This window comes from Lutzomyia longipalpis, chromosome 2, assembly GCF_024334085.1.
Source record: "Lutzomyia longipalpis isolate SR_M1_2022 chromosome 2, ASM2433408v1".
NCBI lineage: Eukaryota > Metazoa > Arthropoda > Insecta > Diptera > Psychodidae > Lutzomyia > Lutzomyia longipalpis.
Window position 1 is genome coordinate 33,290,934 of NC_074708.1, and position 13,876 is coordinate 33,304,809.

The 13,876-nt window shown below is 37.5% G+C and overlaps 2 protein-coding genes across 3 annotated transcripts in view; both read right to left on the reverse strand.

The window, feature by feature from the left end:
- The window catches only part of LOC129790123 (WD repeat-containing protein 19), an 829,031-nt gene that overhangs the window by 653,640 nt on the left and 161,515 nt on the right, over positions 1-13,876 (reverse strand). The window lies entirely within an intron of this gene.
- The window catches only part of LOC129790155 (protein O-mannosyl-transferase TMTC2-like), a 433,518-nt gene that overhangs the window by 125,555 nt on the left and 294,087 nt on the right, over positions 1-13,876 (reverse strand). The window contains exon 2 of one of the 2 annotated variants that reach the window (XM_055827506.1): positions 5,374-6,062. In XM_055827506.1, coding sequence (XP_055683481.1) covers positions 5,374-5,396 — 23 coding nt within the window. In that variant the 5' untranslated portion in view covers positions 5,397-6,062. Of the gene's footprint in view, positions 1-5,373; positions 6,194-13,876 lie in introns of those variants that run through there. The other variant, XM_055827505.1, reaches the window with a different exon arrangement.

Consider the following 13,876-nt stretch of genomic DNA (forward strand, 5'->3'; position numbering starts at 1 on the left):
CAAGAAGATATTAGCAGTGTTGTATAATCATTCTTATCTTTATCCAATAAATAGAATACTTTAGTACCTACCGACGGACTTGGGTAAGGTTTAGAAATGTCGAACAATGCAGTACTATAGAATAGAACGTAAAATTACACACAAGCATTACACAATTCATTAACAAATTCAATAAGTACCTATTGAGGAACAATTCTTTATTTATTGAAATTTAGTGCAAAAATGCCCTCACGTTGTGGTGCATCGCGAAAGCCCCCTACTATGAGTTTTTCCGTAAAACTTTCTAAACTAAACTGATTTACTAAACATCGATTTTGTAATCAAATTCATATTATAGTCTTCATAAATGTCAAAAACATTTAAACTGCAACTATTCATTTTCAACAAAAGTGTTAAACAACTTCCAGTCAAAAAATGTTTGCAACTATGTCCATAACGTTAAAAGGAAACTTCCAACCTTACACTCAAAATTGACAATTATCAAACTTTCGACAATATAAAGTTGAAACTCATATATTCCATCTGCTCGTAAAGTTATATATACTAAAAAAAAAAGTGTTTGATTCACCTCTTCTCTCACACAAAGTCAAAACCCGAAGTGACATTACGGTCCATGAAGTTATCTCGTTAACCTAGGTAACTTATTTCTCTCAAGAAGTTAAGGGAGAGCACACCAAGTTGCATTTTGCTACTAACTGGCATTCCCTACCCTACCTCCCATTTTCTTTCGTCGCATGCAATTTTCATATTATGGACTGAACAGTTCTCTATTGTTGTTGCTTACCCCCACCCCCTCGTCAAGCTCCCCCACCAGCAGCGTGAAGGAGTAAAAAAAAAAAGAAGAAAAAAGAATCAAGGGTGATTTTCCCTCTGTTGGAAAAGTGTTTTGAGTTTTTCCTCTCTCGACTTTTTTTTTTCGTCTTCCACCTCCGTTTGGGCATTTTGTAGGATGGCAAATTGTGTGTGAAGTTGTGTGTGCCCCTCGGTTTGCCTCGGTGTAATTAATCAAAATTAGGAATTCAGTCAGTGCGCGCCTAAGTCTGCCAGCGACATTTTTCCACCATTTTTCTTAATGAAAAATAGCAAGGGGAAATTAATTTAGTAAAATGGAAATTTCTATATCATTCTTCTTCATTTTCCTCGCTTTTCCATTCTCTCTTTGTGTGTATGTGTGTGTGGGAATGTTCTTTGATTCACCTTTTTCCACGAATCATTCCTGGTTTATATATTAAAGGGAGAAAAGAGAGTGAGGTGTCTCCGAAAATTGCCACATTCAGGTAAAATTGATGCCCCATGAATGTCCATCAATTAGAGTCAAATTCATCAATTAGAGGGTATTACTTTGCCAATTTCATTTGTCAGATGCTACAGAGACAAAAGATCAAAGGACCAACCCAATCAGCACGTTTCATACTGCGTATTTGTCACTTTTTATTATTTTGGAATGATGATGAAAATTACAATTCTACGTTGTAATTTGCTGAAAACTTTTCTTCCCTTTTATTTAATTAAGGTACAATTTGATAAATTTATTTTGCGATAAGGGAGTTTATTCGTATTTATATAGGAAAACCCTTTATTCGAGGAAACAATCAAGGATATGCATAATTTAATGGAAAATAAAAGAAAAGAAATCGTTAAAGAGATCGATTGATAAAAGCTAGTAAAGATTTGTCCAAAAATTCAAACAATCACGTCAGTATTTCTTCGTTTACGTTTCTTTATCATTTTAATTTTTATAAGATTATGTACGTACATCCCAATAGTTTCCTCGAAAGAGGGATTTTCTCATAAAAACGAATAAACTACTTTTTGCATTTTTCATTTATTTATTCTAAACTTTAAGAAATTAATAAACGATATTTCTTAAAGAAACCTAAAGCTCTAAAAGAATATTGATATCGAGAATCGATTCGTCATACTTCAGACCTACAAAGCTCTTCAAAATTTCAACAAATAATTTAATATTAGGTATTTATTTAGTAATAAATTGAAAATGATAATCCTTTCAAAGTATAGAACGCGCTAAGCATAAACAGAATGGAAATTGGGAAAAACTTATGTGGAAAATCCATATAATCAATGAAATATTGCGTCATCACAATTGCTACTTGGGCATCGCATCCCCCAAAACCATTTCAGCTCTGCTATATGGGAAAATAAACTGCGTAGGAATAAACCACATAGCAGTGGAAGAGAAAGCAAGTATAAAAAATCACTGAATAAGGCATCAACAAGTTGAATGGAAATGATTTGATGTCCAATAATGTGTGACAAATGATTGAATTTATTCAGATGGTCGGCGCGGCCCCAAAGGGAGTTATACATTTGCATTGCAAAGTAATACAAATTCAGCCATCTCAGGGGTGGGCCGAGCTACAGGGTGGACAAGAAGGGGGGTGGGCGGTGTTCCTCTGTGATAATAATTCTAAAGGCACTCATGTCAGGAGGTGGTGAGTGCGATAACACATTTGTCGGTCGAGTGAGCAATGAGATCGTGAGCTTTCGCTCCTTCCCAACACTTCCCTTAACCTCTGTCATGGGGTGTTGTGTGTCCTTTCTCTCGATATTATTCATGGGGAATGAGCCTCGAGAGGCGACGAGAAAATGCTGTGTGTGTATGTAATTTATGGAATAAATAATGGCCACCCCACTAGACCTAACCCACTGGAGTTTTGATTTAAAATTTAATGGACACGGAAAATTGCTTACAATTATGTAAATGATATTTCTGGCAGTCACCGTGTGATGTACACATAGTTCCCGAGGTGCCGAAAGCTCATTTCACCAAATTAAGATGCCACACATATTGGATTAGCAATTTCCAACGGCGAATGCACATAACATATGAAAATTCTGCAGCGCATTGCGAAGAAATAAGACTCCTCCATTGCAAAATTTTATCGAATAAAATACAGCATTTTCGGGAAAAGCTGTAAATCACGTCATATTGATATATTCAGACCATTCGGACACTTTAATCCCGACATATCGACAGTGATAGAAATGCCAAAAAAAAATACTGCAATAAATAGCAGAATAATGTAACAAAAAAAACTGAAAGGCAAAATACCCATTCAGTCCTTTTTATCTGCGGTTTTTCCGCAACAACATTGAGGGAAAATTATGTACAACAAAATACAGACAAATGAACTTATTTTTAGTGTTATTGCAACAGCATTGCGTCAACAGATTTAGTAATACTAAAACTCTACACACTATAGAATTCCCATTTAATTACGCAAAAAAATCATTAAAATTACGTTTCACTAATTTGTAGCTAAAATAAAGTTCAATAAAGCAGGAAAATTAATTTATTTTCCTCATTTCGAAATATTAAAAACAACTTTACTCAATTTATTATTGAGGATAAAAAGTTTTATAAATTGTCCTATAGTTACATAATTTAGCAGATAAAATTTGAACAAAAATAATTTTTCTATTTTCATAATTCAGTCATTATTCATTCAATCTATTTTTAATCCGATTGGGGTTTCAAATATATATTTTGAATCCAACAGCATAATTATCGATATTTTGAGTCATTTAATTTGTGACAAATCGTATGTTCTATTGGGTGTTGCATAAATTAATGCATGACTTTGCACGTAAAGTAACCTTAAATCATGCATTAATTTATGCGCCCCTCTATAGCACAAAACTACATATAAATTAATATTTGATTTAAATAAAATTTAAAAATTATGTTAAAAAGCGTTAATTTTAATTCTGGTTAATTTTTTTAGAGTATGGGAGACCGGGACTAAGAATATTACCCAAGGGTTAAGAAGTTCAAGAAATCACATTTTCCAATGATAACGAGAAAAGACATCGATCGGGAAATTATCTATAAATCCCATCATTGATAAATATTATATTTCGAGCTTTTTCTCAATCCTTAACTGAGCTTTTCTTAACCCCTATCTCCCAATATCATTATTTCTTTTTTCTTTAAATATTTTAATTGTAATTAATTGAATATTTTCTTATTTAATAATTTTCCCTAAATCCACATAAGATATTTTAAAGCTATGAATAAATTACACAATAAATAAATTAATTATATAGATGAATATTTCTCATGGGGAAAATTCTCTCTGCAAATATGGATGGTTTACCCACATTGCATCCGTGGTTTTCAATGGCTACAATGCAAACGAGCTTTTGCTTATTAAATCAGTCAAATCCAAATGGGCATCAGAGTGTGTGAAAAACAGCAAAAGCTCACCCCAAAGCCACAGCCACGATGGATTCTGCAAGCTGTATTTGCCAATGGGCACCCACGCTAGCAAGTGGGGGTAGGAAGCCAAGAGATTCACCATCAATGGTGGATCCTGTGGCACCTGCTTGGTACCCACATACGCATCGTGTGAGCCCTATAATCACGTTTTATGCAGCACAATGGGGAAACGCGTTTCGGATGGGAAATACGAAAGATTATTGCACAATCCCACGCTTCATTCATGAACTGTACATAGGATCCGTCCTTCATACATAGCTAAACTTATTTTAGAGGGTATCAGAAACTTATTTGCATGTTTACTTTGCATTTTCAAAGCTTTGCAATCGTAAATGAAGCTCGTGCATTGAGGTTTGGGAAAATTAAAGAGTATTTTCTCGTATTCTAAATCCAGCTGAATTCGATTGAGAATATAAATGGAAATTCCTGAAAATTGAAATACTAAAATTGGAATAATGAGCTTATTTCGCTCAATGAAAACATAATATCACATGGCGAGAAGAAATTTTTGGGAAAATACGTGAAAATCATCCGAAAGAAATAAGCAGAGAGAGTATTAGCCTTATAGTAATGTTATTCAAATTTAATTTAAACGAATATGTAATGAAATAGATATTCGTAGATAAATATACTGACGACTAATAAGACAGAAATATTATTATAATTTATATAAGAATCACTTAACTAACTCAGCACTTTTAAGAAATACTCTCAACTTCCTTAAAAATTGATTTGTTTAAAATCGATAGACAAAGTTTTACTAATTTTTACCTAATTCCTTTCTTGCCTTTAAAACGTGATTAAATATTTCAGTCACATTGCAACATACATATATTCCGTTAAAGTTTTACTTATAATCACGAAAGCAAACTTTGTTGGAATTGGTAAAAAGCGTAAAATACTTGATGGACTTCCAAAAGCACGTGCCAAAAACGTTTTAATCTGGCAAGGTTAATAAAATAATTTTCTCCGGCAATTTTATCTTACAAAAAGGACTTTTCCGTGCGTTTCACCTTTTGCTCCTTTTGCCCCATCAAAAGCTCTCTACATAAACAAACATAGCAGCATGCTTTTATACTTTTTCAACCACTCTCCTCTCCACAAGTATTCGTGTAAGGAACGTTAAGCCATACCTTGACTTGTTGCAGTGCGCCATGGCTAGAAAATTCTCCTTGTTGCTGAATTAATCATCACATAACACACCCCAAACACGAATCTCCGAATTAATTTCAATTAATTCAAACCCCGCGTCTTAGCACAAACAATCTGAGGCCGGGACACGATTTCACGCACGAAATACTCCCAAATGACGGTCTGTGTGCTCGTCTGTTTTTTGTCAAAAATCCCCTTTTGCGCTATAAGAAAGGACCTACACAGGAGATACTTCACTTGCCTGACTTGCACTTTGAGCTATGAGGGTGCTTCTTTGGGTCACCCTTTGTAAAGGAGTCTCATATTGCGGAGAATGTTCAGTCATTAAAAACCACCCTCAGGACATTTGAGTTCTGTGGCCGTTGCAAAATCTACATGGGAGTGGGACTCGTTCGGTTTTTAGCAGAACACTCACTAAACCACTATCACACAATTTTTCCCTTAAATTTTTTATCGGATCTGTCTTTGGGTTTATTTTTTTTTTTTCAGAGAAAAATCTCACTCCCAAATGCCTCTGTTCCTCTAGTACAATTTTCACCCAATGGAATGAACTGTGAGTGGGCTTTAATAGGGAGCAACAATCGCAATGCTAACCAAGTACGTTTCCTTTTTAAATGGAAAAATCTCTCTTTAGGACCTTAAATTTTCATTTGTAGCCCACAAATCCCACCTAATGATTTCGCAGGAAGTTGTTGGTATGCTCCTTAGTCGCGGCGAATGGAGCAATTGTATTTGCGGAACGATGGTTCAATGTAAAAGTGGCCAAGACCCGGAAGCGCGGTCAAAGTGTCCTCTCAGCCAAAGGACATGTAAGATACTAACTCGCGCACCCAAATGTCGCGCAGATTTATACGGCAGGATTCACAGCCGAATCCTTCACGACGTCCCTTCGATCGAGAGTCGGGGGTGTGCGCCGACGCGACTATGGGAGGCTGCGCACCATCTCCGTACCCCCTTCAACTCACCCCCCATAACCCACCACACAGTGCAACCACACAGCAGCCACCCCGTGGAGCATCGCAGCACCATCAGGCGTCCCCATCCACGGGGTAGCCGGAGGAAATTAACAGCAGCCCAAGACGCTCACCCCCTCTATACCCCCCCACCCTATTTTTAATTACACACCGCCAATGAGGGAGACAGCCTATTGAGGGGAAAATTAGGAGGGTGCGTGTTATCAATGAGAAATCCACTCTATCAGTATCGCCACACTCTGACAGCAAATTCCAACCCCACGCAATTAGGCACTCTCCATCGAGCGTCGCTCATCGCGGCGGCAAATAAAACACTGCAGCATTATCCTGTTGCTCAGCACGCTCCAAACATCAGCTGCGATGGTCACTCATAAACATTCCCATCATTATTTAATCTCAGCTATTTATTACATCCGAATAATTGGGATTTTTATTATCTCATTTTTATGTTTTTTAATAGCACTGAATTTCGTGAAATTACCAAATTGTGCTATTTCTGTTTTGGGAAATTTATTTTTGTACACATATTCAGTGATTTTACTACTATATACACAATCGAAACCTTTAGTGAAATTTTGATAATTAATTTAGATATTAGTAACTTATTTCTTATTATTTTTAACGGAATATGAATGTCCCTCAACATGCCATGCAATGTCATGTGACAATTTATATCTATTAATCTGGGTTCCAAAATTAGGGAAAATCAATTTAAATAAAACTCAATCAAATTTAAACGTCTAAATTTAACCAAAAACATCCTCTACATTCAGTTGAATACAATTTATTCCAGAGTATTCAATTAGATAATCCATCACTCAGAATGTACCTCTGAGATGTCCCGCTGAGAGATTGGAAACTTTCCTCCAAAAAATGCTGTAACTTGGATTTTTCATTGTCAGAGATAAATTTTAATTGAGTGTGACGTCAGGTTCACGTGTGAGAGAAATTTTCGTGCAAATGTTTCCACTATAACATGAGGTGCAGCTGAAGGGGAGCCAACATGCATGTCTGAGAAAGTTATATACCCCCACACCTTGTGAGACAATCTTCTTGCATCACGATGCCTTCCGGATGTGAGGTGCACAACCCGCCCCATGGCTACCGCCCAGTCAATAGGAACACGATTTGTATGTCGGATGAAACATCAAAAGCGTGACAGACATCCGCAACTTATCCCCCCCACACACACACACACCTTCAACATCATGAGAAATCCTTAGCGTCGACATACAGTAGATTATTCTTGCGAAAACGTAACAGATGCCAGGGGATTGCCATTCGTGATGTAACTGCATGAGAGTGCAAGATGGGAGTTCATGCTAATGTTGAAGTCACTTCCAGAGGCGAGTACACCCTGTGCGCGAGATAGCAACCAAGGGACTTGTCAATAAACACGATATTTCATTTAGATATCTCACTTCATGTCATCCCAACCAGAACAACGCTTACATAATAAATTTTAATTCAGTTAGATTTATGTATCTCTGCTGTTGTAGAATGACTTGTTGAGAAAAATCAAATGATAAAAACGCGAAAAGGCAAAAATAAGATTATATTTTATTGAGAGGAGATTATTTTCGTCGCGGAGATTTTTCGCACTGAATAAACTATTTAAGTAAAGTACTAAAAAGTACCGGAGGCAATAAAAAAGGAATTTCAAAATATCACGTGCATTGTCACAGGACAATCCGGGACGGAAATTTTACAGTAGTCAAATAAAATTTCTTCTCTTTATTCTACTCTCCAAGTAACTTCAATCCTCCCCTTTCTTAATACTTATTATTTAAGATCTAAAATATTTTAGGAAAATAAAAAAAAGTAGAGTTTGTTACTAACATTTGCCCGGGGGCCCAAACTATGTAGTAGAAGAATTTTTCCGTAGAATTGGACAATTAATTCATGAAATATAAAATAGCAATAAATTAATCAATAAAATTCATAGCATTCGCACACAAAAAAAACGAGGAAAAATCACAACAATTGTTGGATGTTCTTTTTTGTCCTAAAAACATTTTTCCATTGTCCTTCAATATGGCTCCACCCTCCCTCCCATGCCAAAACTGTGCCACCATTGTGATGTGGGAGTTGAATCAGATGATACACTAACAAGACAGGATGGTCGGTGAATGGGAAGAAAATTGATAAATTAATAACTTCCGGTCGTTTCAGTGGCGCTCAATACAAATTCGACGGATTATCCTTGAACCGGAAGATTTTCTCATGCAGGAAGTCCCTGATTTGCCATCACCAAGTATTTTTTCTTTCACCCGGGGAACAATTAAAGATTCACACATGCCGGAAATTCCACACGAAATGGGGGCTGTGGGGAGGGGGTGAAATTCTAAATGGCGCAACAAAACACCCTCGAAAATGGCGGAATTTAGGATGAAAATCTTCTTATAGTTTCTCTTGTGCTACCGCCTCTGAAAATCCGAGATTATACTCATAGAGTTCAGGCGAATGACAGAATGAGAAAACCACAGAGCTTTTTCTGGGGTGCCGGGGAGGTGCGCGGGTGGAAAGCGTAAATTATCGTCAGGCACAGAAGACAGTTGATTTTTTGTCCCCGTGTCGCGGATTTTCTGCCACAAGAGACGCGTGGTGTGAAAAGATTTAATGGAACTTTAGCATTAATTATGAATCAAATGGAAATTGTGTATGTGAAATTGTGGGATTAGCGAATATCATGCATTCAAGGATGGGATTTTGGAATTCTGGAGCTCTTTTGCTCACTATCGCGGAGATGTTATTGAGTCATTTTGGTGGGTGGAACGATGTGGGTGCGATGCGGGGAATTAACATTATAATTTGAATATCTACACTTTATACCTAAGGGATGGTCACGTTATTTTGGAAACTCTACAGGAACAAAATGGCCAAAATGTGAGAATTTCAAATAATTGTTTTGAGCACAAAAATTTAATTTTTGTAGAACAATGCTATGTGCCCCGGTAGAGAAACCCTTCTACCGTAATAATACGTTGAGCTGTGGCACTATGTGTGTCTAGGGTTGGACTGCTCTGGGTGAAAGAGTGAGATGAGTCGTTAGCTCTATGCCGCTCATCAGGCACTCATAGGTATCAGTAGCCCACTGTTGCTCGTCCGATTCAGTTCGGGACCCGTTAGCTCTTCAAATAAGGGTAGTTATTAGCCCATGTAGGAATAACATCCTACATATCAGAAGTGGGATAGGGTCCGCGTGTGCCACTGCGTGTGGAAAACCGTGAAAATCACGGCGCGAGTGAAAAGAAAAGTGAAAATTTCGGAGACGACGACGCAAAAGGCAGCGAGACAACATGGCCGCCACCGTGTGGAGAAAAAATGCGGCGTAGAAGCAGCGAAAAGCGGCAAGATGGGACTGCGAAGACCATCGAGAAGCGCCCCAGCAACTGTGTGGTGGAACACCCGGCGATGGAAGTAGCGCAAGTACCCCTGAGTGCCCCAGGAAAGGGAAATAAAAAAGAGAAAAATTGAAAGGGGAATATGTTTCTTTGAATTGAAAAAAGTCATGATAAATTTCTGAGAAATTTTTAGCAATTCCAGAAATTTCTATGTGTTAACCCTTTTGTGTATGCTATGTGTGAATGGTGGCCACCCACACAAAATAATTGTCTTGTCTTGTCTTGCAATAACATGTCGTAACAGGAATTCCTTTTCAGGCAATTCATGATAAAGTTTGAATAGATTTCATGGGAAATTAAATAGGAAAATATGTTCATGAAAAAATGCAAAATGTTTTAGAAGTGTTTCATAGGTTAGTGAAATTAGCCGAGTTTATTGAAACATGAATTTGACGAGATTGAGAAACACGAAATGTTTTGCTGGAATTTGACCACATCGTGACATTTCGGTCGTGCCGATTGAATGCTCGGGTATTGTGTCATATTTTTGTTATTTATGTGATTCGTTTGAGTTTTCAAGGTATTTTGTGAGAAAATTCGAGGAAATTTCATTAAAATATCGCAAAGAAATTGCTGCAGAGTAAGTAAGAAGATAAAGAAGTGAGACAGCAGAGGATTTCAAAGATAAAAAAGTTAAGATTCTATGTGTAATTCAATTCTTTTAACTGTAGGAAACACAAAGTCGAGAAGGCAAAACAACACGGTTGCCATGCCCATGGGAACAAAGAAGCTAAGCGCAATAATCCAGCGGTTTGATCCAGATTGACCGACTGCATTGACACAGAGGATTGGCTTGTAGAAGTTGAAAATGCGCGTTGATGATGGGAAGAGAGAGTGACAATTCTATGTGCATCCATGAGATTGAGAGGTCAGCTGAAAAATGGATCCATAGAGCCAAAGCGAGGCTGGATACGTGGCAAAATTTCGCGATAAATAGTTAGAATTCTTTCCTACCGTTGTGGATTTAAGAACATCATTGTTGACACAAACTTTTGAATCTCTCCCGCAACTTCTCCGCGTGCTAATTGATGCGGAACAAAACATTGAAACGTAGACGATTCCAAGCAAGACAGGCGCTATTCCAAGCGCAACTCTGGGTAGAATTCAGGCGATACCATCCGTACCGCCATGGCAAGAAGAATGACAATGTGAAGCACACAAAGAAGCCAAAAAGGAGAATGAGTAGAAAAGCACCGAAGATCGACGAAGCTCTGAGAACTTTGCTACAGATGCAAGAAGCCCGGACCGTGAAAAATTATTTCCGTGAATAATAGATGAATTCCAAGTAGAGAAGATGATTCAAATGAATTTCGGGGAGGTACGAAAACAAAGTAGACGTGATTGATGTACCGGAATGAGAAGTTTACTAAAAAAAAGAATCTTAGGCCTACTGAGTGTAAATCAATAAAAGAAATTAAAGAAATGTATTATTATTTATCCAAGATTTAATTAGGTGTTTGAAGATAACTTTAAGTTTACAGGAAAAAGTGAAATACAGATCGCAAGGTAAGCCTGCTAAATAGATTGGAGAATAATTTCTTTGTCATTTTAGAGAATGGCCATACAACAAGGATGCAACAAAGAAATGTTAAGGATTTAAAATATCAAGTATTATATGCCCCACTCAGACACAATCTAGAGGAAATGAAGGAAGAGAATCTAAAGCCTACGACCGGAATTGAGGACTGGATTGATGTTAAGGAAGGCTATGTGCCAAAGTCAAGCAATGGCTATGTGCCGCTTGAAAGCTGAGTGCGCTAAACCAAGATACAAAGAAGGAAAGCAACACGAAACGTATAATAGGAATTAAGAATTAGATAGAAGGAAGATAAATTGCTAACCAAGACGAGAGCCGAAGCAAGAAGACTTCGTCTTCACTAACTGAGCCCCAGGCTTAGTTGCTTCACAGAGTTCATAGTACTATGTGTACTCCATCATGGAAAAGAAAAAACAAGAGATTAGAAAAACAAGATGACAACGATGAATTACAGCGGAAAGAATCAGGACACTGGATTGACTATTCACTTCATCAATGAGGACATTGATCATATCAGGAAGGCCGAGATGTAGAACAATGCTATGTGCCCCGGTAGAGAAACCCTTCTACCGTAATAATACGTTGAGCTGTGGCACTATGTGTGTCTAGGGTTGGACTGCTCTGGGTGAAAGAGTGAGATGAGTCGTTAGCTCTATGCCGCTCATCAGGCACTCATAGGTATCAGTAGCCCACTGTTGCTCGTCCGATTCAGTTCGGGACCCGTTAGCTCTTCAAATAAGGGTAGTTATTAGCCCATGTAGGAATATCGTCCTACATTTTTAAATCGAAAGTACTGAATTCTTATCAGTATTTGGCTATTTCACAAGACTGCAAGCAAATTTCGAATTTTTGGTTTCAAAATTGGCTTGAAAATCGCTCTTGAAAGTCCCCGAGTTTCCAAAATAACGTGACCATCCCTTACTATATAATATGTGGTTTGTCTGAACGATTATTCCATTTATGAAGAAAATTTAGCAAAGCTTCTCTCTCTATGCGATGAATTTGCGTCCATTGCCGACTTATAGAACGGCAGAAAGTGTAACAAAATATATTCCACAGATTAAATTAAATTTATTTAACTTTGGACACCAAATGAAATATCCAAAATTAAACAACAAACGCAACAAACCGACAAAACTACATTACAAACATGAAAGAGCCAACAAGAGGTTCTTCCAACTTGAGGTGTTACCCCACACAACCAATCCTCTCTTATGCTTTTAATTCGATATACAAATAAACACGATCTCTTCACACCCTGGGAAAAGCCTCAAACGGAATTCGACTGTATGGTGTAGCTCCAGCCACCCTTTGAACTCCAAAACCAACTCACGTGGAGGTTTGCTACGTTATATATAGTTCCCCATACATAGAGTGACAAGCGCGAAAGCCTCAACTAGAAGCCAACGCAGCCAGCACGATGATGTTTCCCCAATGATTCTCCCTGCGATAAGCAAATATTATCGCATTTCAGCATGAGAAATGATGACAAACATTTTCCCAGAGAATGGTGTGGACGGGCCCGTGAGGTCACGCACAATTTCAACACGATGACAAGACCACCCCGAAATGGTCAGACTTGTAATTTGTGTGTGGTGTCTCCCTTTCACGCACTTCTCAATTTCCCACAAGGGAGCTTCCCGAGCTTCCACACACACCGGAAAGATCCTTTTCCCGGGAGCGTTTGGGAGGAAAATTTGTTAAACTTGATGGAGCACCAAGCAAATTAGTCAATTTCCGCAGGAGCAGTTTCAATGGTAATTTATGGGATATCACTATGGAAAAATCTTGTGGAAAAATTTATGTCACTCCTAAAAAAATACTTGAGTGGAAGAAGTTTTTTAGCCCAATAAATAAATCCAAATATCCTTTTATGGCTAATTTCTTCTATTAACGCGACGTTAAGTTGTTCAGAAAAATGAAATAATTAAAACAATAAAATGAAATGGTCAAAAGAGCATGTACGTACAATCAAACGAATCAAACACACACCACCAGTTGAATCCGTCAAAAATACTTCAGTTTTATGAATCAATGAAAACATAGAAGATTCGCACAATAAAACAATCAATGAAATCTATCAAAATATGCATTAGCTACTTAAAACGGTAAAAATCTAGATGTTTTGCATTCTAAAATAATTCAAAAATAATAAAACATATTCTGTCAAAACGTACGAATTCTCATTGTTCTAAACTGCAGAATTGCCTTCACTGAATCAATCAGTCAAAATTAATACAGTGGGACCCCAGTACAACGACCGCTTGGTTATACTACTCTCGCGCATTGAAAATAATGAGTGTGAAGAGTACATCCAAGTGGTCGTTGTACTGGGGTTCCACTGAAATAAATAAGTAATTTTTTACATAATACATTCTGTGTTTTTTTCCATATATTTTCGCCAAAGTATTTTTAATGGTAATAGTTAGGTCAACTCACGGCAAAAGACTGCAGGCAGTGCTAGAAAGCTGAAAATTGGCATAAATGTTCCTTAGGGCATATAAAGGAAGGAAAATGAGTGCGGTTTGGTTTCGTCCGCTAAAAAGCATATGGCGGCCAATTTTCAAAA